The following is a 24,911-nucleotide window of genomic DNA, read 5'->3' on the forward strand; positions in this document are numbered from 1 at the left end:
GTAGTTCAATTATATCTCCATGTCAACATTTATTTATAAGGCGAGATCTACGACGACAAACCTCTTGGCGCTAACGTCTTTTCTAATACATTTTTTTTTCTTTGTAATATATCCTATTTTTATTGAATCTTCTCGATATCAGACTAACAATAAGTATATCAAATCTTAAGAATATAACTTAACTTACAGTCATGTAGACTGAATTTAGACTAACGGGCCCTAATATTTATTGCTGGGCTGGTAGATTGTTACGACGCAGACGAGTTCTGTTCGAAACCCGTGTTAGGATCTTGCGAGATTATTTGGGTGCAGTGTAAGCTTGTTATGGTAGGCCGCTTTCTGCTTTGCTATTTCATCTTCGACCGGTGGTATGCCCAGATCCTATGGATCTGGACGTATTCAGCCTCTCGCTCGTAGGGATGTCTGCTGTGTATAGGACAAACAGGGTAGGGCCCAGTGCGCTACCTTGTGGGACTCCGGCTTCAATGTTATATTCGTTGGATGTCGTTGTATGGTATCTCACCTCAAAGACTCTGTGGTAACGGTAGGCCTTAAGTAACTTATGGGTGTTTTCTGGCAGTAATGATGATATGATTTTATGCATAAGGCCTTTAAGCCACACTCGGTCGAATGTCTGAGAGACGTCGAGGAATATCGCACTACAATATTTCCGAATTTCTGAAGTTATCCGGTTGACTTGCTCGATGGTTCCGTGGCTTTCACCCGAATTGATGTGCCGGGATTAAGTTTTGTTCTCTTAAATATGGTGTAATGCGCGTGAGCAGGCATATTTCTAGTAATTTGGACAGGCATGATAGTAACATTTATTATTCGATAGTACATCGACAGTTTCTCGATGTACGGGCTCTGCGCAAGCTTCTCTTCTTGCTTGAGGGTTTTGGTGAGTCTGCGGGTGGCTTCATTATAGAGTGGTTTCGAATGGGGCGATCTGCAGGATTGCCAAGCGAGTCGTAGACGTGGTTTTTCCCGAACCAGTTGTTCGATTTGCAGATTAGTTTTGTATTGGTTGCTACGCACGATTGTCTCTTCTGGGGTTGAGATTTTGGCTGCTGCCACGAGTACTGACTCCAGGGCATCAGCACAGAAGTCGATGTCGTTCTCTATGTATAACTGTGGTGTTAGTTCAATGTGGGAACTTACGTACTTTTTGTACTTTAGCCAGTTAGTTCGAGTCGAGGTCAGCCTGAATGGGTGCTCGATTACTTTCGGGTTTTGAAGGAGAATTATTAAAACAGGCGAGTGGTCCGATGATAAGTCCGATAGCGATTTGGCGCTTACTAAATTTCTTGGGATGTTCTTGGTCACAGCGAAGTCAATTAAGTCCGGGAGTTTTCTGGGGTAAGCTTGCCAATATGTGGAGCTGCCAGGGGAGACATAGTCGAGTTTGTTGCTCAAATTTATAATTGCTTTATACAGTTGTCTTCCCTTGGGGTCACGAGTCTTAGTCACCAGTGCGTGTGCTTGGCGTTGTAGTCTCCTCCTGCTATAAAGCGATCTCCGAGTGAATTGTATAAGTCCAAGAATTGCTCTTCAGTTATTGTAAAACGCGGTGGGCAATAGACAGCGGCAGCTTATAGCTGTAGCCTGCAAATAATTTGTTGCAAGCCTCTGGTGAAAGTGATGCTTAATGCGTTCCCTGATTAAGATTCCAGTTCCTCCGTGAGCCTGACCGTCCGGATGATCTGTGCAGTATGAAGTATTTGAAAGTTGTATTTACTTGTGAGATGCGTTTTTGCCAGCAGCATTACATCTATTTGGTTTTCATTGAGGAATTGAGTTATTTCAAGTTTGTGCCGTGAAACGCCATTGACATTCCACATGGATATTCGAAGACAAGACATCGATTATTTAGATTGTTGGGATGTGAGCAAATTTATTAAAATGTTTTGATTTTGCATAAGGTTTGTCATTGTTGTTTTCATAAAGGACATAGATTTCCCTGTTGTAAAGTCAGCATCATGATTTCCATGCTGCTGGGTATTTTTCCTGTTGCTTAAATTTATAATTGCTTTTTACAGTTGTCTTTCTTTGGGGGTTTTGTAATAAATGGCTACAGAAGAACATGCAGGCTGACGTAGCTAACACTGATTTTAGTAAAGCATGAATCACTCGCTTGATTTCCTTATGATCTTTTAACATGGATCTAAAGGTATCTATGTGGTAGGATTCAACGAGCCTCTTTAAAAGCTCTATCTCTAATTTGATGCGAGTTACTTCAGCCGTCCCACAAGGAAGCTACCTTGGCCCATTTCTTTTTACATTATAACTTGAAGATTGTTTCCTCTAGTCTTGACAAAGTCTTTTATTAATAATTTTATTTACGGGGATGTGAAGAGTCCCGAGTTAATGGTTCGCCTAAACTTATCTGTGCCTAATAGAATTAACAGGAATTATATTCCTCTTACTTTAAATCTTTGTAGATCTAACTATGATATGCCTTGAACCGTAAGACCTGTGGATTTGTAAGACCTGTGGATTTCGACGCAACATTTCTCGTTTCAGAAAGGTTGTCGGTTCGTTCTACCAAATTCTTACTGGGTGATTGCCCAAGACCGAAGAACAACACAAGGGTTAAGATCCTTATTGTTTATTTGTCTCCTTAACTATGGCCTTATCCCTAATTCACTGATATGCTACTGCAGCTTCTTGTCGCTGCCGTCCGCGGTGTTAATTGTGCTATAGTTGTAAAATTTTAATTTTACCATGAAATAATAAGACGCTTACTCCGAAAATTTACATTGAGTAAAAGAAAAATCGCACTTACCATGTTTTCGTATGTTGAAGAACATCTATTAGAGACTGCAGCTGGCTCCGAAAATTATCACTCACTGTACATTTAGATTTAGATGAGCCTCGAGGATAATTTGAATTAACGAATTGCGGATCCTAAAACAGTGATGTTTATATTAACCATCGTCTTAATTCAATACAAAATTTTAGAAAATACAAAACAGTAATTAAAATTATATTTGGAAAAGCTACTAAGCATTATGATTTTACTCTGCACTATGGCTTTTTTAAACACACATCTTTTTGTTTTGATTTTGCCTTTTTTTACTTTGTTCTAGAAAAAACCCGAAATCACCAAAACACAAAGGCTGAAATGTCCAATCTGGCGCGTATTTATTTGAAATCTCAATTTCTAAATTACGCCGAGCATTTACAATAATTCAGCATTTATTAAGCATTAAGTGCCACCAAAATTCTTTGTTAAGACCAGAATTTTTTTTCAACTCGATTTTGCAGTCCAATTAAAAGAGCGATTACACTCAATTTAGAGTGAAAGTAGCATATAGTATATAGAGCACCAAATATCCAAGTTTAAACCAATTGTTGACACTATGTAATGTAAATCAAAGCAACAAATGTAAATGAGATTATCTCTCCTGTATGCCCAACATCATAAAGAAATAGGAATCATATGTCAAAGCTTAAATACCTTATATACCTTTATCAAACTTAATCGAACATTTTTTTACTTTTTTTTTCCCGCGGAGTCCCACGGCCCACTTACCCGCCCAACCGACCGAGGGGCCCAGCCGTGTATCGTACGGCACGATTCGCGAGATGATAGACGCGAGATAAGAAAATATAGGTAAAAGTCCCAGAAAAAAGTAATAGTAAGATCAATTTTGAGCCAATGAAGCCAGTATTATTCGTTTTAGGAGAGAGTCAAGATTTGAGATTATAGGAAAAAGTCTATTATAGTCAGAACATAATACTCTAAAAGGCTCATGCAAGGCATAGTTAGATCTACAATGATTTAAAATTAGGGGAATATAATTTCTAGTTAATCTAGTTGGCTCAAAAAAGTTTAACCGACTTACCAAGTCGGGGCAGTCAATAACACCATGTATAAGGTTATAAAAGAAGACAGCATCGTTCTACGGTTGGCAAGTAAGAGTAAATTATTCAACAGAAGTCTACTAGGATAAGAAGGTAAGTTAAGATTTGCATCCTAGTTTAGGCGCCGAAAAGCAAGTTTTTTTGTACTGATTCAATACGACCAATATGAATCCGTATTGTGGACTCCAGACAGGAGACCCAAACATAAGTACACGAATGACTTATAATTGAGGGAAGATCGTTAATAAGTAATGTAAAAATAAGCGGACTAAGATCGGTCCCTTGTGAGACACCGGAGGTAACAGGGAGAATTTTAGAAATGGAATTTTTAAAAAGGACTCTTTGTGACCTGCCATTCAGGTAACTTGAGATAAACTGGATAACCTAACAGGTCAAGTTCTTAAACAAGAAGTGAGTGATTTACAGAGTCAAATGTTTTACTAAAGTCAGTGTAAATGAGATTTGAGCAGTAGATAGAAAGTTAGAGCGCTCCTAGCCGCGCGCCTCGTCCCAGCCCCAAACCCAAACTTGAAACTTTAAACGCGAATATCTCGAAATTGTGTTTTTTGCAAAATGACTTTGCGATGATATGGAATGGCGAAAAACTACTGAACCGATTCTCATCGAATTTTTTTTAAATGTTCGTTATTAATTTTGTTTGTACTTGAACAATCGATTTTTCATGCACAAATTTTTATTTCGCCGAAATGGATTTTTTTATAAAGCCTCTAGCGACCGAAAAATTAATTTTTTGCATAAAACGTTTCCGTATGCACATCGTTCAAACTTCAAACTTTAAACGCGAATATCTCGAAATGGTGTTTTTTGCAAAATGACTTTGCGATAATATGGAATGGCGAAAAACTACTGAACCGATTCTCATCGAATTTTTTTTAAATGTTCGTTATTAATTTTGTTTGTACTTGAACAATCGATTTTTCATGCACAAATTTTTATTTCGCCGAAATGGATTTTTTTGTAAAGCCTCTAGCGACCGAAAAATTAATTTTTTGCATAAAACGTTTCCGTATGCACATCGTTCAGATACACGGAATTACTCTAAGTTAATGAATTTTTTTATTTTTTCGGTATCATTTGACCTGTTTAAGGGAAACAGCTACCCCTTAAAAACTATTCAACATTTTTCCACAAATTTTTGCACAACATTGTCAATAAACTGAACTTTCAGAAAATTAAATCATTCACGTAATTAAAAAAAATTGGCATTGATCGATGGAGGTGTACACCGACATACTGCGCAAATAAATTTGGCGTTTGGTGCTTGGACAGCGGCTGTACAGGGAACATTAGTTCAAAAACAAATCTATTTGGAAAGAATACTTTACATTTGGCCAACGACGACACGACAAATATATGTGGTGTGGGTGAAATAAAAATAGCAGGGGACGACAAGGGAAAAAAAAAAAAAATTTTCTCACAGACGTGCTTTACGTTCCCGATCTCAGGCAGAGATCAATATCAAGGATTACGGATAAGGGATACGAGGTACACTTCAGGAAAGACGAGACCGAAAGCTAAGTGAGCAGCGGCGGTGCAGTGAGTCACCTAAACATTCCGACTACTCGGATTGCAACATAGCCTGGTTGCTCTTCTCACGGCTTGTGGCTGGCTTTGGACACTACCCACCCAAACACGGTGCTCTGGGCCACCGGTAGTCCATCCTGTATTTCAAAGAAGCCCGGCCGCATCACGCTCGGATACATATCCGCGCACAGGAAGATGGATATCGTCGCGGGGAGGTAGAAACGCTCGTCAGCCAGCGTAATATCCCGGAAGTGGTTTGGAGTGCGGATGCCTGATGTTCGTGCCCATCGATGTTTTCGATGTTTTCAAAAAAAACATCGAGTTAAACATCGATGTTTTAAAAAAAAAAAAGAAAAGGCAAAACAGTACAAACGATAACAATGAGATTTATTTGAGATCATTTAAAGTGTCTATTTTTGTTGAGGAAAACAAGTTGATCAACAACTTCAGGTTTAAGCCTTGTTCTGCGATCAGATACAGTTTGTCCAGCTTTGCTGAACACCCTTTCAGACTCACAGGACGAGGCTTGTACACAGAAATATTTTATTGCAACCAATTTTAATTCGTTGTCATCAGTCATCTGTAAAAAGTATTTCATATTTAACATGTTTGTCATAATTATTTGAAAATCATACCTCCCAATACTTTAAGGGGTCGCAAGTTTCAGGAGTGTTTTCCTTTTCCATAAATTGCCTTGTGGCAATAATGGCATCAGCTCGGGTGGACTTCACTTTTGATTTGTTTTGCAAACATGAAAATGTGCATTTTGGCTCGTTTGACGTTGGTTCTGGTGGTGTTGGTGGACATCGATGGTGGTCACGAACCATTGATGGTTTCGATGTTTTGAAAACAAAGATGTTATCGATGTTTCACTCGATGTTTCTGCACCCCTATCTTAGACCCCACTGTTGCCGAACAAATCTGTTCGCCTCCAATGTTGGTAGTCGGCAAACGGAAACTCGTCGCTAGCGAAGCTTCGATGCAGCTCGCAGGCGTAAAATGGTCGATAAGCGCAGCAGTGTCGAAGCAGTCGCTGTGCCGCTGCAGGAGGGACGTTAGGGAAGGAGCGGCGACCGCGGTCTGCGCGGCACCACCACGAGTGGCATAAAATTGGTGAGAAACGGCTGAAAAATGCCGCGCAGTGGCGGACGGAGCCGAGGAGCGGCTGAAGAATGCCGTAGAGTAGCGGACGAGGGCCGAGGAGCGGCTGAAGAGTGCTGTGGAGGGGCAACGGAGCTCTACGACCGGCGTGCCGCCGGGCGGGACTGGCTTTTTTTTTTTTTTTTTCGCGCGGAGTCCCACGGCCCACTTACCCGCCCAACCGACCGAGGGGCGCAGCCGTGTATCGTACGGCACGATTCGCGATAAGATAGACGCGAGATAGGAAAATAAAGGTAAAGGTCCGGGGAAAAAAGTAATAGTTAGATCAATCTTGTGCCAATGAAGCAAGTATCAATCGTTTTAGGAGCGGCAGAGAGTCAAGATTTGATATTACAGGAAAAAGTCTATTATAGTCAGAACATAATACTCTGAAAGGCTCATGCAAGGCATAGTTAGATCTACAATGATTTAAAAATAGGGGAAAATAATTTCTAGTTAATCTACTTGGCACAGAAAAGTTTAGCCGACTTAACAAGTCGGGGCAGTCAATATCACCGTGTATAAGGTTATAAATAAAGATAGTACCAAGCATCGTTCTACGGTTGGCTAGGGATGGTAAATTAATCAAAAGAAGTCTACTAGAATAAGAAGGTAAGATAAGGTTTGCAACCCAGTTTAGGCGCCGTAAAGCAAAAAGAAGAAAGTTTTTTTGTACAGATTCAATACGACCAATATGTATTCCGTATTGTGGACTCCAGACGGGAGACCCATACTCCAGAATCGGACGGACTAGCGAAATAAATAAAGTTTTAGTCAAATAAGGATCATCGAATTCTTTTGACCACCTTTTAATAAATCCAAGCACTCCTCTGGTTTTATTAACCATGGACGAAATGTGATTAGAAAATTTTAGTTTAGGGTCCAAGAGAACGCCAAGATCGTTTACAAGAGTTATTCTATCCAAAGAGCTGCCACTTAACGTGTAAGTCGCGTATATCGGATTGGCCCGATAAAAAGTCATCAGCTTGCACTTGGAACCGTTTAAATTTAGTAAATTATCTCGGCACCAGATATGAAAAATTTCTAGATCGAATTGCAAGTCTAAATGGCAGGAAATGTCCTTATACTGCAGGCACAACTTAACATCATCTGCGTACATAAGTACGCGAGAATGACTTATAATTGATGGAAGATCGTTAATAAATAATGTAAAAAGTAACGGACCCAGATGTGGGACACCGGAGGTAACAAGGAGAATTTCAGAAATTGAATTTTTAAAAAGGACCCTTTGTGACCTGCCATTTAGATAACTTGAAATCCATTTAAGCAGATCAATTGGAAAACCTAAAAGGTCAAGTTTTTGAATGAGAAGTAAGTGATTTACAGAGTCAAATGCTTTACTAAAGTTAGTGTAAATGACGTCTGTTTGAAAACTACTATTGAACCCTTTTATCACAAATGAAGTGAGCTCTAGAAGGTTTGTGATTGTGGATCTACGTTTTATAAATCCGTGTTGACAAGGAGAAATGATTGATCTGCAAAGGTGCTGCAAATGAGGAGTAATAATTTTTTCAAAAAGCTTAGGAATAGCTGACAACTTAGAAATACCTCTGTAGTTAGAGGATTCAAACTTGTTACCTTTTTTGAAAAGAGGAATAACAAATGATTCCTTCCAAATATTTGGGAATTGGAATACCATCGGTCCCTGGCGAATAAACAGGCTTAATACGAAGAAGATCCAAAAGAAGAGAGCTTTCTGTTAAAGTGGGACAGAATATGAGGTTTGACTTGGACATTGTGTAAGAATAAAGCTGTGATGAATAATCTAAAGTAGAGTAAGTCGTTTGAAAAAATTGGGCAAATAAATCGGCTATTGCCTGATCTGTGGTTGCCGTCATGTTTTCGAACGACAGCGAGGAAGGAAAAGAATTAGATTTACGCTTGGTGTTAACAAAATTATAAAACTGTTTCGGGTCCTGAGAGAACTGGACCTTACAACAGTTTAAGTAACTATTATAACACTGAGCATTAAGCACGGAAAGTCTTGACCGAGCACTTAAATATCTAGTAAAAACAGATTGAGAACCGGTATTTTTATATTTCCTAAAAAGTCTGGACTTTACATTTCTTAAGTGTGTCAACTCTTTGCTAAACCAAGGTGATTTATTGGAAGTTGACGGATAGTACCACGGAACACAGGAATTAAAAAATGAGTTTATTGCAGTGTAAAAAACATTAACTGCATCGGACATATTAATGCATAAGTAAAGATCAGACCAATTAAAGCCAGAAATAAAATTATTTAGCCTCAGAAAGTCTGCCTTGCGAAAACAATGCATTCGTTTGGATTTTTCTGATTTTTCTTCTATAACTCTACCCGTATCAAATGAAAGTTCGATTGTAGGGAGATATGGATCTTCAGGTTGCGTGAGTGGTGCTACTCTGGACAGAAACACACCTTCAGGATTTGATACAAAACACAAATCAAGTAGGCGACCTAATGAATTTCGAACATGGTTTACTTGAGATAGAGATATGTCAAGCAGGCCATCAATTAAATCATGCTGTGCTATAGGTAGTAAGACATTCGATATATCCTCAGTGGACCAAGTAACTCCAGGTATATTAAAATCACCTAGAACTATCAACTGATCCCTATCGGAAAGCTTATTTGCAACGGACTTAATAACGGATAGGTGATTTAAATAATCAGGAAGTTCAGACAACGGCGGAATATATGAGCAAGTTATGTATATAAAGTTACCAGGAAGCGATAACTTTACACAAATAAATTCAATGGTATTGAATTCATCAAAAAATAACTCTTTAGACGGGAAGTTTGAATCAACTCCAATTAAGACTCCACCTCCCCGTCTAGAGGGACGGTCATACCTATATATTGTGTACTTACCTGGAAAAACTTCGGAGCTAAAGATCTCCGGCTTTAACCAGGTTTCTGTAAACACAATAATATGAGATGCAAAGGAAAGGCTATCGGAATACAATTTAGTGAGTTTGCTACGCAAACCTCTTGCATTCTGATAGGAAAGAAGGAGGTTAGAAGTTAGTTTTTTGAAATTGGTACTCTGGTTTGGCCTCGAATAGGAAGTTTTACTCCCACGGGCCCCTTCTTCTTTATCTTAGCCTCGAACTCTTTTACAACCATATTATCCGGCCAAAAGTCGCCCGAGCATATGGCTTCAAAAAGCTCGTTAGGGACAGTTATCTTGAAAGATGAAATGTCTCTAGCATAAGAAAACTTAAACTTTTTCACCTTTACACTATTACAATCGGCTTTAGTTTTGTCTTGTATATAAGACAATACTTCTGAAGATGTTTGATCAGGGGAAAGCCGAGAAACGAAAATTAGTTTCTTTAGTGGAACCACTGTAAGGGATTTTGGTGGAGCAGACATTGTTTCTGCAAAACCAACTTGAGCCGGTTGTCCGGACTCAGTAGTCCCTTGTGGTGGTGATGCTACATTCTGAGAGATAGGTGGATCCACTAATTGTGAAACCACTCCGAACAAATCGGAAATCTTAGAAGTCCCTGGTTGCATGCACTCTGTAACGGATTGTTCGGATACCGAATCTTTTTTAGCTGCTGATCTTAGCAACATTTGAGGGTTTGCTGAAATCAGCTGCTGATCCGCCGGAATGCTCTGTTGTTCTTTTGATTTCGGTTGCGGGGTGTTCCCCTTTTGCTCCTTACCACCAGCGGCCTTTTTGCGCTTAAATTGCGAGTCCAGCGCAGATAGGAGATCATCAGCTCGGCGAAAACTATCTCTAGCCACTCCGAAACAGCTAATCAGTCCCATCAGGCCGCCTTTAGTTTGGCGCATGAACGATTTCATCTCGTTCGCAACCTCGACACAAGCGTCACAACAAAACTGCAAATTGGGCCAAGTAAAACCAGCGCACTTGGTGTGCACCATATTTTCACACAGCCAGCAAGTCATATTAGACTGGTCAGCCCTGATTACGAGGCTGCATTTTTTGCAGAAGCAGATCAAATTTGTATTATTCATTTTATTTATTTACCACTGTACCAAGAAAGCGAAATTGAAATTTATAAGCGAGCAGTTATAAGTACCGCAAGAGCGCAGAAACTGCACGCTTAGAACTTTCAAAAGCAAAGAGAGCAAGAGAGCGGGAGCGTAAATAAGTTAAGGTGCATGCACAAAAGGGAAACGGCGGGGATAAAGGAAAAGAAAACACAGATAAGAATTACGAAAAACTAAAACAATTAATTAGTATTAAATACAAAGTGCGCTCGCGAAGCGAACGGAGTTTAAATTTATGTTTAAATAAACCGGAAGCGAATTAGAATTGTTTTGATAAAACCCACCGATGGGAATAAACGAAAACAAAATGCAAAATTCGAAGCGCAGAAAAAAAACACGACCGTTCACTTTGAAAGTCAAAGACGAGGCTTGAAGACATCGGCGGTTCGTGGAGATGTAGGAGCATGTGGTGATCCTAGCCGCACGTTTTGCAGCGATCACCTCGTCGACACGCTCCGTTGGAGTGCTCGTGGGGCAACAGCGGGGGCAGTACCGGTTGGCAAGGACAGCCCGGAGTCTCTTCTCGGCACTCAGAAGAAGGAAGCGGATGGATCCCGCTGCAGACTCGGCAACAGTAGGATTGCATACCTAGAGAACGTCTGTTTTCCAAAGCGATGGCGCTGCTTGAACGTGGAGACATCGAGTGAGATCTGATTAGGACAATGAAAAATTTGGATCAGTACTTTTAGGAACTACGAATTGGAACTGCGGGTTGAAACTAAAAACTATGTCCCCGGCACGGAGATTTCTTGTACAGGTCGCAACTTATTCCGCTTATGGATAACAGCATGCCGTTCATCATACTGGAGAAGTTTGTAGGCCGTGACCCGGCCGCATGCTCTCATGAAACCTTGGGAATCAAGGAACGGGTTCAGGTTTTGGACAAGGCTGGATGCTGGCACTGGCCGTTTTTGGCTTAAGCAGCCAATCTCAAGGAGGAAGTGCTTGCGCTGCGTGACGGAAATGAGGAGACGCAATTTCACAAGTTGGCTGTCCGCGAGGTCTTGAAGCGCTACAGCCCGGCTAGCGAGATCTGCCGGGTTATGCTCGGAGCGGACATGTGCCCATTTCTCCACCTCGGTGAACTGGGTGATCTTGGTCACCCGATTTTTCACGAACGTTGCCTAATGGCACCCCGGCTTATGCAACCAGGCGAGAACAATCGTCAAACCCGTCCAACAGTGCAGCCCGTCCAACATTGCAGGCCATTTCGGACAATAACAAGGCTCCCCACAACTCGAGCCGCGGAAGCGACACCGTTTTTACTGGGGCCACCCGCGTCTTTGCCGTTAGCAAGTTCACCAATACCGTGGGCCCAGCCTCAACTGGGACGTAAATGGCTGCGCCGTACGCCTTCTGGGAGGCGTCGCAGAACTCATGATGCTGGGTTTTCAAATGTGGTCGGAAAGCGACCCATCTGGTCGAGAGCGGAGTATTTTTTTTAGGAAGTCAACCCATCTTTGTCAAAAATTTTGAGTGAGGGCATCGTCCCATCCTAGATTCTGGAGCCCGATGAATCAAATAGTTTGGCAATTTGGGATAGAACTTGACGCTTCGTGAACGATGACGTCGCCTTCCACCGCACGCCGAGCGTTTTAACCGTGCTCTCTGCGTCGATTTCAAGGATCCAGGGGGCCCTGCCGAGCCCAGGGCTCCCTGGACCTCGCGGATAGCCACTTGCGCTTCGGTTTTGGCGATGTTGAAAAGCCTCTCCGTAATAAAGGTTGCCTCGGAACCAGAGTCGATCAAGGCTCGCGCCTAGAAATTGCACAATAGATGGCAAATGTTAATGAGGACTGTGCCCAGTAGGACGACTCTTGAGCCGAAAGGGGAGCATACTTGTACATCAGAGTGATTCTCTGAGGCACCCGTGTCTCTTGTAGTAGGCGCGGGTCGGGACCTGGCAGGCTCTTAATTTAGTCGAAGCGACCATTTACATCCATATCAAGGAAGCGCGGACATAAGCGAACAGGATGATTCTCCCTGGAGCAGCCCCTCTTGGGGCTGGAGCCACTTTGGCCTCGTATGAATTGAGCCTGCGCGCTGGTGCGCTCGCCAGTGTCGACCTTGGCGGAAACTGCCCCGAACTGTTAGGCCTGATAGTTAGGTCGATAGCCGAACTGTTAGGTCGATAGCCTCCAGAGTACGATGACGCTCTGTCAAGAACGAGTCTAACTCATTCCGTGTTGGAATTTCGGCCTTGTTGTGAATGGATTGCTTCCACATCGAAATCGTGATTTTGGGAAGCTTTAATGAAACCATATACACCAGGAGACAATCCCTAGTCCCGACTTGCGGCTCTTTCAGAGCGGCTCTGGACTCTTGGGGTACTGCCTGATTATTGAAGAGGATTTTTCAACTGGCTATTGACTAATAACCGCCGATTTTCGAAGCGGTCGGTGAGGCTTCGCCACGCGGAAATAAACCCAACCCTTCATTGGTCAGTGGGGCTTTGAAAACAATGGCGGGCTCATCGCCACTTGGTTTGGACAATAGGTGAAACCACTTATCGGAACAACTTTCATAGCTCTTCTCCACCTTTTCCCACAGGGCCCGGATTTGGTCCCGATGGACTTGGCACATGCCAGGGGAAAGTCGTTCATGTTCAGCGGCGCTCGGAGTATGAACTCCGCTTGAAATTGGCTAACCCGGTCTTATGTGGCAATAAACATTTTGAGGGCGATGTCTATCGCAGTTTGAGCCATCTTGGAGCCATCGACGGACTCGTCGCGTTTTGCCCTTGGAATGGCAATGACAGCCTTTGGCGTTAATTGAGACGGCCGCGGTGTCGTGTCCAAACGGCTTGATGGAATCGACCCCGGTTTCTTGTCGTCTCCAGTGGGCATTCTCGGACTCGAACTCTGCGGATCAGCTCTTGTCGACTGTCCGGAGCAAGGGGCGTCTCGTTCGGAACGTGAGGATGCTCACAGTTAAGCTCTCGGTGCGATCTACGTCGCCAACGAGTTTGTCGTCGCTGCAAATGAACGAACGAGAAAAATCCAAGTCGAATGCTGCCACAGGAGGAGCTATTCGCCGTATTTGACGCCGCTTGAATTTTTTTTGTTTTTTTAGTACGAAAACAGAGCGTAATACGCAACCAGAGATGGAAAAAACCCACATAGAACGGTCACACTGTTAATTTGTGCGGAGTAGAAGGCACAGTTCCGTAAAAACAAAAAGAATCGAAACAAATATTTGGAACTCGATGCAAATGTATTTATTTAATCTTGTTACTCCTTTTGTTCACTTTTGCTTTTTTTTTGCTTTTTTTAATTATTAGCTTTATTATTGTTTGCCAAATAATTTAATTTTATTTATTTTTTTTTGGGGGGGTGGGAAATAGTTTTAATCTCAAAAAAATCAAGGAAATCAGCGCGAAGGAAATGGTCACTCTGGTTGTTGGCCAAAATCACCTTATTTTTGTATGTCCATTTCCTAAGTGGGAATCCTGCCGAACTCAGGGCCCCCTGGAGCTCGCGGAAAGCCGCATGCGCTTCGGTTTTTGAGTCTGCACCCGCGAGTACGTCGTCGGCGTACATATACTGTCGGATAATCCGACTCGCCTGCGGATACCTCGACTCTTCGTCGTCGGCGAGCAGTTGCAGGACACGGATCGCTAGGAACGGGGCCCAAATGACTCCGAAGGTGACAGTCTTCAATTCGAAGTCGCGGATTTCCCCATCGGAATTGCGGCACAGAATACGCTGGAAGGGACTATGCTTGGGATCTACCCAAATTTGCCGATACATCTTCTCGATGTCGGCGTTGAAAACGAACCTAAAGTATCGCCACTTTAGGATTTGAATCATGAGGTCGGACTGTAAGACCGGGCCCCCATAAAGTATATCATTCAGACTGGTCCCTTTTGCGGAAGGGCTAGAGGCGTGGACGGAACTACTCGTCAAAGAGACCTCGGCCATGTGACCTAAATCGAGGTATTCTTGAATCACAGCGTCATATCGGGCCTTCAAGGGAGGATCCCTTTTTAGGCACTGCTCGTTACGCAGGAATTGAGCCAGAACACTGGATCGTGAAGATGCGAGCTCGGAACCACTATGCTCGGGATCGCGCAAGGGGAGCGTCAAAACGTATTTGTCACGATTGTCCCTTCTTGTAGTTTGAACAAAATTGTGTTCACAGACAGAATCAGGGACTATCTGTGTGGGCACTTTCTCCACCTCCCAGAATTTGGTAAGCAGCTGATCCAACTAATCGTCAAGGCCGCAGGTAACTCGTGTGGAGAAGGCGGACACATTGCAGGGGTCCGATTTAGGCGCGGATTGAGACCTGGCTGGCGCAGAGGGACTTGGAGCGGCCGCGAGTGGATTACCGTGGTGCAGGAGTGTGTGATGACGGCTGTGGCATATGAAGCAGCTATGGGCGCTCGTTCAATCCCGTTGCAGGTGCACTCGTACAAAACAGTTCAGGCTAAGCTGCTTTTTCTTAATGAAGTCTGAGCAAATGGTCGCTCATCCGTCTCAAGGATGCGCGGACATAAGCGAACAGGATGATTCTCCCTGGAGCAGAGATCGCACCCTCTTGGGGCTGGAGCCACTCTGGCCTCGTATGAAATGAGCCTGCGCGCTGGTGCGCTCGCAAGTGTCGACCTTGGTGGAAACTGCCCCGAACTACTAGGCCTGATGTCATCGATAGCCTCCAGAGTACGATGACGCTCTGTCAAGAACGAGTCTAACTCATTCCGTGTTGGAATTTCAGCCTTGTTGTGAATGGATTTCTCCCACATCGAAAGCATGATTTTGGGAAGCTTTTAAGAAACCATATAAAACCATATCCAAGTCTCGTCTTGAATAGAGGACATCTCTAAGGCTGTCAGGCAACTTTGGATTGTGCCTTGCAGAGCGGCTCCGGACTCTTGGGGTACTGCCTGAATGTTGAAGGGGATTTTTCAACTGGCTATTGACTAATAACCGCCGATTTTCAAAGCGGTCGGTGAGGCTTCGCCACGCGGATATAAACCCTCCGCTGGTTAGTGGACTTTGGAAACAATGGCGTGCGCATCGCCACTTGTTTTGGACAATAAGTGAAATAACTTCTCCACCGGTGTAAGACACGAGTTGTGGATGTGTATCGCGGTGAAAAGATCTCTGAAGGTGGGCCAACGCAGGTAATCACCAGCGAAAACTTCGTCCGCGGAGACGCGGATTGGGACCTGTCCAAACGGATTCGACCGCAGTTTCTCGTCGTCTCCTGTATTTGATGCCGCTTGAATATTTTTTTTAAGTATGAAACCTCAACCAGAGATGGAAAAAACCCAACCGGAACGGTCACACTGTTAATTTGTGCGGAGTAGAAAGCACAGTGCCGTAAAAACAAGAAGAATCGGAACAAATATTAGGAAATCGATGAAAATGTATTTATTTATCTTAATACTTCCTTTGTTAACTTTTGTTTTTTTTTTAATTTTAATTATTACCTTTGTTATTGCTTGCCAAATAATTTAATTGTATTTATTTGTTTTTTGGGGGTTGGAAAATACCTTCGATCGCAAAAAATCAGGAAAACCGCAATAAAAAATACAACAATAAATAATAATTATAATTATAAACAAGAAAGGAAAGCTAACTTCGGGCGGAGCCGAAGGTGATATACCCTTGCAGAATACTCTGTAAATTATATTCTCCAAAATTATTCATATGATGCATTCTTAATACTCAAAAAAAATCCAAACTTCCCAACTTTAAAAACACCAAAGTTATGGCATTTCCAATCGTTCAGTTATATGGCAGCTATAGGATATAGTCGGCCGATCCTTATGACATTTGGTTGGTCGGATTGATTGGCCAAATTTAAAACCCATAGGAAATCCCAGCTTCCTAACTTTACAAACACCAAAGTTATGGTATTTCCGATCAATCAGTTATATGGCAGCTATAGGATATAGTCAACCGATCCCGGCCGTTCCGACATATATACTGCGTGCCAAGGAAAGAAGGGTGTGTGCAAAGTTTCAATTCGATATCTTTAAAACTGAGAGACTAGTTCGCGTAGAAACAGACAGACGGACAGACAGACGGACAGACAGACGGACATGGCTATATCAACTCAGGAGGTGATCCTGATCAAGAATATATATACTTTATAGGGTCGGAGATGTCTCCTTCACTGCGTTGCACATTTTTGACAAAAATTATAATACCCTCTGCAAGGGGGTAATATTTATAATTAAATAATAATTATGATTATAAATAATTATTTTCGAACTGAGCCGGTACGGTGCAATTAAAGCCTTGGCTTTGGTTCGGGAGAAATGTTCACTGGGTTATGCCGTCGTCAGCGCAGAGCAGGCGTGAGGGACCCAGGAGAGAGAGAAGGAAAAAAACAGCAACAGTAACAACACGGCCGCTGCGGCGGTTAATAAGGCAATTTGTTATTTATTTTATTTTATTTTTATTTTTAATGTTGCTATTTTGCCACGCTTTAATTTCCTTTGGCTTGGTATTGACTGTGCGTAGGTTAGTTCCTGTATGTGGAGGCAGAAAATATATAAATGTGGGATGAGTATGCACGGGATGCATGTTGGATGCTGCTCTTTGTCATACAGTGCAAACCCGATAAGTGAACTGTAGTTGTGATGGCATATAAAACATTTATTGAGGCAGAAAATACCATGCAATGGAGATACAAATGAAAAATGTGACAGTATATATGTAAGAACAACTACAGATCAAACTTCAAATTAAGACACCAAGCTAATATACAAAAAACAGCTTTTATGACCCACTGTAAAACCAGTTGTCACTCACCAAATTTTGAAGCAACGACTATTTTGGAACAAGAACATCATAACAAAAAACGCTTTACCATAGATATGTTACATATAACAAACACACCCACAAGCATAAGACTGAACTACAAAACAGACGTTGAAAATTGCGGTCACATTTACACTTACTTAATAACAACTAGTATTAATCTCCACGTCCGTCGGTGCAGACGTGTAAAATTATGTGGGTGTAATAATTTTTAAAACTTGGTTTTTCTTTGTCTAAAATTATGTTATTTATGTGTTTATACCCTTGCAGAGGGTATTATAATTTTGGTCAGAAGTTTGTAACGCAGTGAAGGAGACGTTTCCGACCCTATAAAGTATATTCTTGATCAGGATCAATAGGGGAGTCGATATAGCCATGTCCGTCTGTCCGTCTGTCCGTCTGTCCGTCCGTCCGTCTGTCCGTCTGTCCGTCTGTTTCAATACCGTTTGCGAGCTCAGTTCAAAAGCTAGCGATCTGAAACTTTCACTGTCGTCCTAAAACAAGGGTACGCAGATCAAGTTTGAAAACCGCCCCGATCGGATGTCTATATCCTATAGCTCCCATAGGAACAATCGGATATAACTTGCAAGAATGGAAGATATTTCGCGCAGTGTAAAAGCTATTGACATAAATCTTTCCAAATCTTATTTTTTTATGCGTACCTTGATCAGAGTAAAAGCGCGTGACGATCGGACGTCTATATCCTATAGCTCCCATAGGAAGGGTAAAATCGGTTAAAATTTAATGATTTTTAAGATATTTCACGCAGTATACAAGCTATTGACATGAATCTTTCCAAATCTTATTTTTTTATGCATACATTGATCAAGGTGAAAGCGCGTGCCGATCGGACGTCTATATCCTATAGCTCCCATAGGAAGAATAGGGTGAAATCGGTCCAAATTTGATGATTATCAGAATATTTCGCGCAGTGTGTAAGCTACTAACATAAAATTTTCCAATTCTTATTTATTTACGCATATCTTGATTAGGGTAAAAGCGCTTGCCGCTCGGAAGTCTATATCTTAAAGGAGATAGGACTAATTGTTAAAGGCTGCGAAAGTATCCCTTTTTTTCTATTTGTATATGACATTTTTGCAGTATAAAAGCAATTGACTTGAAACGATGCAAATCTAGTTTACTTATGTATACCTTATTCCTTTCGCTACTTTTTCACTTTTAGCAATTTCGTCAAAGTCTGCAAGGGTATTAAAACTTCGGCTTGCCGAAGTTAGCTTCCGTCCTCGTTTTATGTTAATTATAGTTGCCCTGAAGACGGTTGCCGAAGTCCAACCGAAATATATTGGAAAAAATAAAAAATAAAATTTAAAATCTAATCGCGCACTTTGCGTTTTTTAATTTATTGAATAGTGTAAGGCGGGAGCGCAATAAAGATTTAATCGCTCTCGCATATTCGCCCCGTCTCTCGCCCCCTTCGTTAAGTAAGGCTTAAGCGTTTATATATTGAAATTAAAGTCAGTTGTTATATGAACCTCATTAAGCAAACTCCTTTTCGTCGCTTCGTCGCCAAAAAAAAAAAATCGAAGTTGTTGTTGCCGCTGCTTGTCGCCAGTTCCTGCCTAGATACTTTAATTCGTCGTTGCTGCTGCTGGACAATTCTGACCGCTGCAGTTCCCCGTTAACTGGACCAGAAGTTGTTGTTGCCGCTGCTTGTCGCCAATTGCTGTCTACGAAGGAAGTCAGATGGATTCGAAGAGGGAAGTTGCCGACGGATGTGTATCGTCCCACCAGGTATAGAGTGCTAAAAGTTGAAAGTTAATCTGTGGCGTGTCATAAATTGTGTGTTTGGCCCATCTTAAACTTTGTGCATTCGTGTGAAAAATTCGGTAGATAGCGAGCATTCTAACCAAGAAATAAATAAAACTTGCATGTACTAACGATTATAATTCTGATATATACATCCATACATATATACATATTTCGAATCGCTTTGGACCAAAATCAAATAAATATTTGTCGGCATTCTGGTTAAAAAAAAAAAAAATTTCTCGTCGTAGTGAACACCAATTATAGCCTTGCAAAAAATTAAAAAGGTAAAAGTTGAGAATTGTGAAAAGTTATAATTCCAGAATTAAATTCCCGGCAAATTTTCTGCCGCGCATTTTCTTCAAATTTCCCTCGCTTTTCGCCATTTCCCGCGCTTTTAGGCGTCACGTTTATATATTCGTTGAACTTAGTTATCGGTCAGTGCATCATTCTCCGTTAGCATTGCGTTGAGCACCGCCAGCCGTACACACACACACACACACATAATTTGCTAATTGCGACAGGAGTTCCCAGGGGTAACGGACAGGTAGAACGAATGCACAAGATAGTGGTCCCAATGTTATCAAAACTGAGCCAGGAGAATCCAGGGTGCTGGTATAAGCAAGTTGGCAGGGTACAACAGACGATTAATAACACTGAGCCAAGGAGTACAAAGGTTTCTCCGTTCAAGTTGCTAACAGGCCTTGATATGCGTGTTTCAAGCAATGCAGAGTTAAAAGAATTGATTGAAGAGTGTTTGATTTCAGAGCTAGACGAGGAAAGAGAAAAGTTGCGAGGGAAAGCAAGGCAAAATATTCAGGATATTCAAACAGAAAATAAAAAGGCATTTGACTCTAAAAGAAAGGTAGAAACTAAGTTTAAGGTTGACGATTTAGTAGCTATTAAACGCACCCAATACGGAACAGGCTTGAAGTTGAAAGGAAAGTACTTAGGGCCTTATAAAGTAGTTAAGATCAATAACCATGGGCGTTATGAAGTTCAAAGAGTAGGACAAGGAGAAGGGCCATATAGAACTAAGACAGTTGCAGAATTTATGAAGCCTTAGGAAGGCCGAATGTGGGATCCGGTAGTGTTGGTGATGAGACCAGAGTTACCAGGAGCGGTCTCACCTACTAGTCTTTGTCTCCCTTCTTTGTAAATATACTGAAAAGGAAGTAATCAACTGCAGAAAATAATGTCTGGCAACTCCTCGCTAAATGAATCGCCGCCAGAATCTCGACTCGATCGGACGCTTTTGCATAATTACAGAAGTTTTGTTAAATTTAAGTTACAAGTTGAATGGAATAAACAATATCAATAATTTAATGCCAGTGTTACAACTTTATAGAAAAGAGGACACTGCATTTATGTCAATTGCTTATACACTGCGCGAAATATTCTAAAAAAAATGAAATTTTGACCGATTTCACCGTATTGTTCCTATGGGAGCTATAGGATATAGACGTCCGATCAGCACGCGCTTTTACCTTGTAGAAGGAATGCATAAAAAAATACGATTTGAAAAAATTTATAGCAATAGCTTTTACACGGCGCGAAATATTCTGAAAAACATCAAATTTGGGCCGATTTTACTGTTGTTCCTATGGGAGCTATAGGATATAGACCTCCGATCGCCACGCGTTTTTACCCTGATTAAGGTATGCAAAAAAAAAATAGGATTTGAAAAGATTCATGTCAATAGCTTTTACAGTGCGCGAAATATCATCAATTCTTGCAAGATATATCCGATTATTCCTATGGGAGCTATGGGATATAGACGTCCGATCGGGGCGATTTTCAAACTTAATCTGCGTACACATGTTTTAGGACGAGTGTGAAAGTTTCAGATAGCTAGCTTTTAAACTGATCTCGCAAACGGTATTGAAACAGACGGACAGACGGACATGGCTATATCGACATCCCCTATTGATCCTGATCAAGAATATATATACTTTATATGGTCGAAAACGTCTCCTTCACTGCGTTACAAACTTCTGACCAAAATTATAATACCCTCTGCAAGGGTATTATTTGTAATACAAATAAATACAACAGAAATCCAACACAAATCCCTATCGGAGAAGCTCCTATTCCAAAAATAGAAGGTCAACATTTACATATTGATATTTATTACGCACAAAATCTAACGTTTTTAACTTGCATCGATTCATCTCTAAATACCTCGTTGTAAAAGAAATTAGTAACAAAAAGAACATTGACTCAAAAGTATACGAATTACTTCAAACATTTCCACTAGTAAAAACAATTATGACAGATAACGAGCTGAGTTTCGTATCGGCACAGTTTAAATCCTTTTTACAACGTTCTGGAATATCAATTCATTATACAGACCCTAGACATAGCCCATCCAACGGACAAGTTGAAAGAGTTCATTCAACCTTAACAGAAATAGCTCGTTGTATTAAAGACGAGTACCACCTTCTAGATTATTATAAAATTATTATAAGAGCAGCAAAAAATTACAATTTGACAATTCACTCAGTGGTAAACCAAAAACCTTACGACATCTTGTTTAATAAAATAAATCATAGTGACTTACCAGTCAAATTAAAATGTTAGATCATCAAAATAAAAATAAATTACAAAAAAATTCTCACGAAGGAGAAGTAGTTTTCGAAAAAAGATTCGGAGAAAGAAACAAACTAGGTCCAAGATTCAAAAAACAAGTCGTTCAGGAAAACTTACCAAACAAAGTAATAATTAATAATAAAAAAAGAGTTATTTATAAAGATAATATTAAATAATTCATCTCTTACAGACGATGAAAATCCCATTTGTCATCGCTATTTTGATTACTTTTTGCCACTCGAAAATTATTGACTACTCTAACAACGAGTATTTACTACTTAAAAACGAAAACGATGTAATGACTTACGACTCCTTCGAGGACCTATTCCATATTACTAATTTAAGTTTTTACAGAGAAATAATTCAAATTGAAAATAGTATTAGTAATAAAACTCTGAATTCTGAATTAGAATGGGACATTGCACAAAATTTAAACATTATTAATAGCCTCATGTCCCAACTATTACCATCTAGAAACAAAAGGGGTATTAACGAATTGGGAACAGTATGGAAGTGGCTATCAGGTACACCCGACCATGACGACTTAATAAGAATAAAAAATAAAATTAACGAACTTACAGAAAACAATAACAAACAACTTACAATAAACTCTCGAATATTTCAAGAAGTACAATTAATCACCAAAACCCTTGACTCAATCATTTTTAAAAAAGAAACAAAAGTAAGACAACATCGTCTGAAATTAATTACACTCGATATTCAAAATTTAATCGATACTATCACTTTAGTTTTCAATACAAAAATTTTAAATGAAAAAAACATAAAAGAAATCTTTAGACACGAAAATAAACCAATTGTACTAACAGATTTACTTGACATTTCAACATTCAAAATAGTAAAAAACCAAGATTTACTTATAATATATATAAAATACCCAATAATTAATAATATTTGTAATTTTTATACATCAAGGGCAATTGCCCAAAATAATGGAAAACAAGAAAGAACGCTATAGTCGGGTGCCCCGACTATCAGATACCCGTTACTCAGGTAAAGGGAGTACGAGGGAGATGGAGATAGAAACTTTGATCACGCATAACTTTTTAACGAATGGTCCGATTCTACATTTCGATAGGTATTGATAAACACAATAAAACTGCATTTTTACTTTTCCGAAATATTTAAATTTTTAAAATCGTATTTAAGCGATTGTGGGCGTTAAAGGGGGCGTGGCCCCATTTTGAAACAAACTTGCGCTGCGTAGGAACTCCTAGAATCTGCATGCAAAATGCCAATCTTCTAGCTTTTATAGTTTCCGAGATCTCAGCGTTCATACGGATAGACAGACGGACAGACGGACAGACGGAGAGACGGACAGACGGACAGACAGACGGACAGACGGACATGGCTAGATCGACTCGGCTAGTGATCCTGATCAAGAATATATATACTTTATAGGGTCGGAAACGCTTCCTTCTAGCTGTTACATACTTTTGCACGAATACAATTTACCCTTTTACTCTACGAGTAACGGGTATAATTAATAATAGACGAAAAGACAGCGTATTGCAAAGGAATATTTTATAAGATAACAAATTTTAAAAAAGAAATATTCAATAATTATTGTAAACTTTCTAGCGAGAGTTCCTGTTTCATAAATTTATTAAATGGGAAAAAAGCAAACTGTTCAAAAATTAAGGAAAAAAATAAAAACTTTGAAAATTTAGATGACGGCGCCATTCTCCTCACCGGAGAAAACATTGTTAACGAGACAAAATGAAACGGCGCATTTCTGATTTTATTTAATGAAAGCATCGTCATTAATAACGTAAAATACATTAATGAAAAGCAAAAGAAGTTAGAATACATAACACAATATAAATATAATAATTATATGATCACAGACTACATCTTCTCAAACGATTCCGAATTAAGTTTAGATAACATAAACATCATAAATCCATTTTTAAAAATCGGAAATACAAAAATACCCCTGGAGCTAATATTGTTAATATTAATAATTACCTCCTTAATCATATACAAATCACCCAAAATCTTAAACAAAATAATATAACAAATTCAAAAAAAACGCACCAAAACTAAAATAGAAATAGAAATCCCAGAACCCGAAAACAATCCCAGAACAATTGAAACCATTACAGATTAATGAACCAGAAAATAATATAGAAATAACATTTGCTGAACTTAACAATAAAATCTCCTCCCTCGCAGCACACTTTTAATAAATCGGGACGATTCATCTTAGGAGGGGGAGAATTAACTATAACTTTAATTAAAGATTCTAATTAATATTGTAAACAATTTATTTTGGCAGAGCTTGCTACTGAGTTCTCACGGGTTCTTATCTTATAAACATTTCCACCCTCGCAAACGGCGAGCCAAGCTTGAGACAGACGTAAACAAATTACCCCTAGCTAGCCGCCAAAGGCCAGACAAACTTTAGACTAAACATCCGTAAGAATCCCAACACCGCGAACCCTCTTTTTTAGGCATCGGGTTCGCTTCCAAATTTAAAATTTAAATACATTCGGTAACGTATTTGTAATTTGCATAGGTATTGCGCTAAGCCCCTGTGCAAACCTCTTCACAAGTTGTTTACCTTATATCTAGAAACTTCCAAATTTGCCAATATTTGGAAGGAATCATTGGTTATTCCTCTTTACAAAAAAGGTAACAAGTTAGAAGCCCGTAACTACAGAGGTATCTCTAAGTTTTCAGTTATTCCTAAGCTTTTTGAAAAAGTTATTACACCCCATTTGCAGCACCTTTGTAGATTAATCATTTCTCCGGGTCAACGCGGATTTATTAAACGTATATCACTAACCTTCTGGAGCTTACTACATTTGTGATAAAGCGCTCAATGGTAGTTTTAAAACAGACGTCATTTACACTGACTTTAGTAAAGCATTTGACTCTGTAAATCACCTTCATTTTGTTCAAAAACATAACCTGTTAGATTTTCCAGTTGATCTCTTTATATGGATCTCAAGTTACCTGAATGGCAGGTCACAAAGGGTCCGCTTAAAAAATTAAATTTCTAAAATGCTCCGTGTTACCTCCGGTGTCCCACAAGGGAGCTCCGCTATTTTTTACATTATTTATTAACGATCTTCCCTCAATTATAAGTCATTCTCGCGTACTTATGTAGATGACGTTAAGGTATGCCTGCAGTATAAAGTCATTTCCTGCGATTTAGACTTACAATCCGATCTAGATAACTTTCA

At 40.3% G+C, this 24,911-nt stretch overlaps 1 protein-coding gene across 2 annotated transcripts in view; it reads right to left on the reverse strand.

The window, feature by feature from the left end:
• The window catches only part of LOC108041495 (unconventional myosin-VIIa), a 1,185,777-nt gene that overhangs the window by 440,166 nt on the left and 720,700 nt on the right, over positions 1-24,911 (reverse strand). For both annotated transcript variants that reach the window (XM_044459306.1, XM_044459307.1), the window contains exon 9: positions 2,786-2,907. In XM_044459306.1, coding sequence (XP_044315241.1) covers positions 2,786-2,907 — 122 coding nt within the window. The remainder of the gene's footprint in view (positions 1-2,785; positions 2,908-24,911) is intronic.

Source organism: Drosophila rhopaloa, unplaced genomic scaffold (assembly GCF_018152115.1).
Source record: "Drosophila rhopaloa isolate 14029-0021.01 unplaced genomic scaffold, ASM1815211v1 contig_190, whole genome shotgun sequence".
Lineage (NCBI taxonomy): Eukaryota > Metazoa > Arthropoda > Insecta > Diptera > Drosophilidae > Drosophila > Drosophila rhopaloa.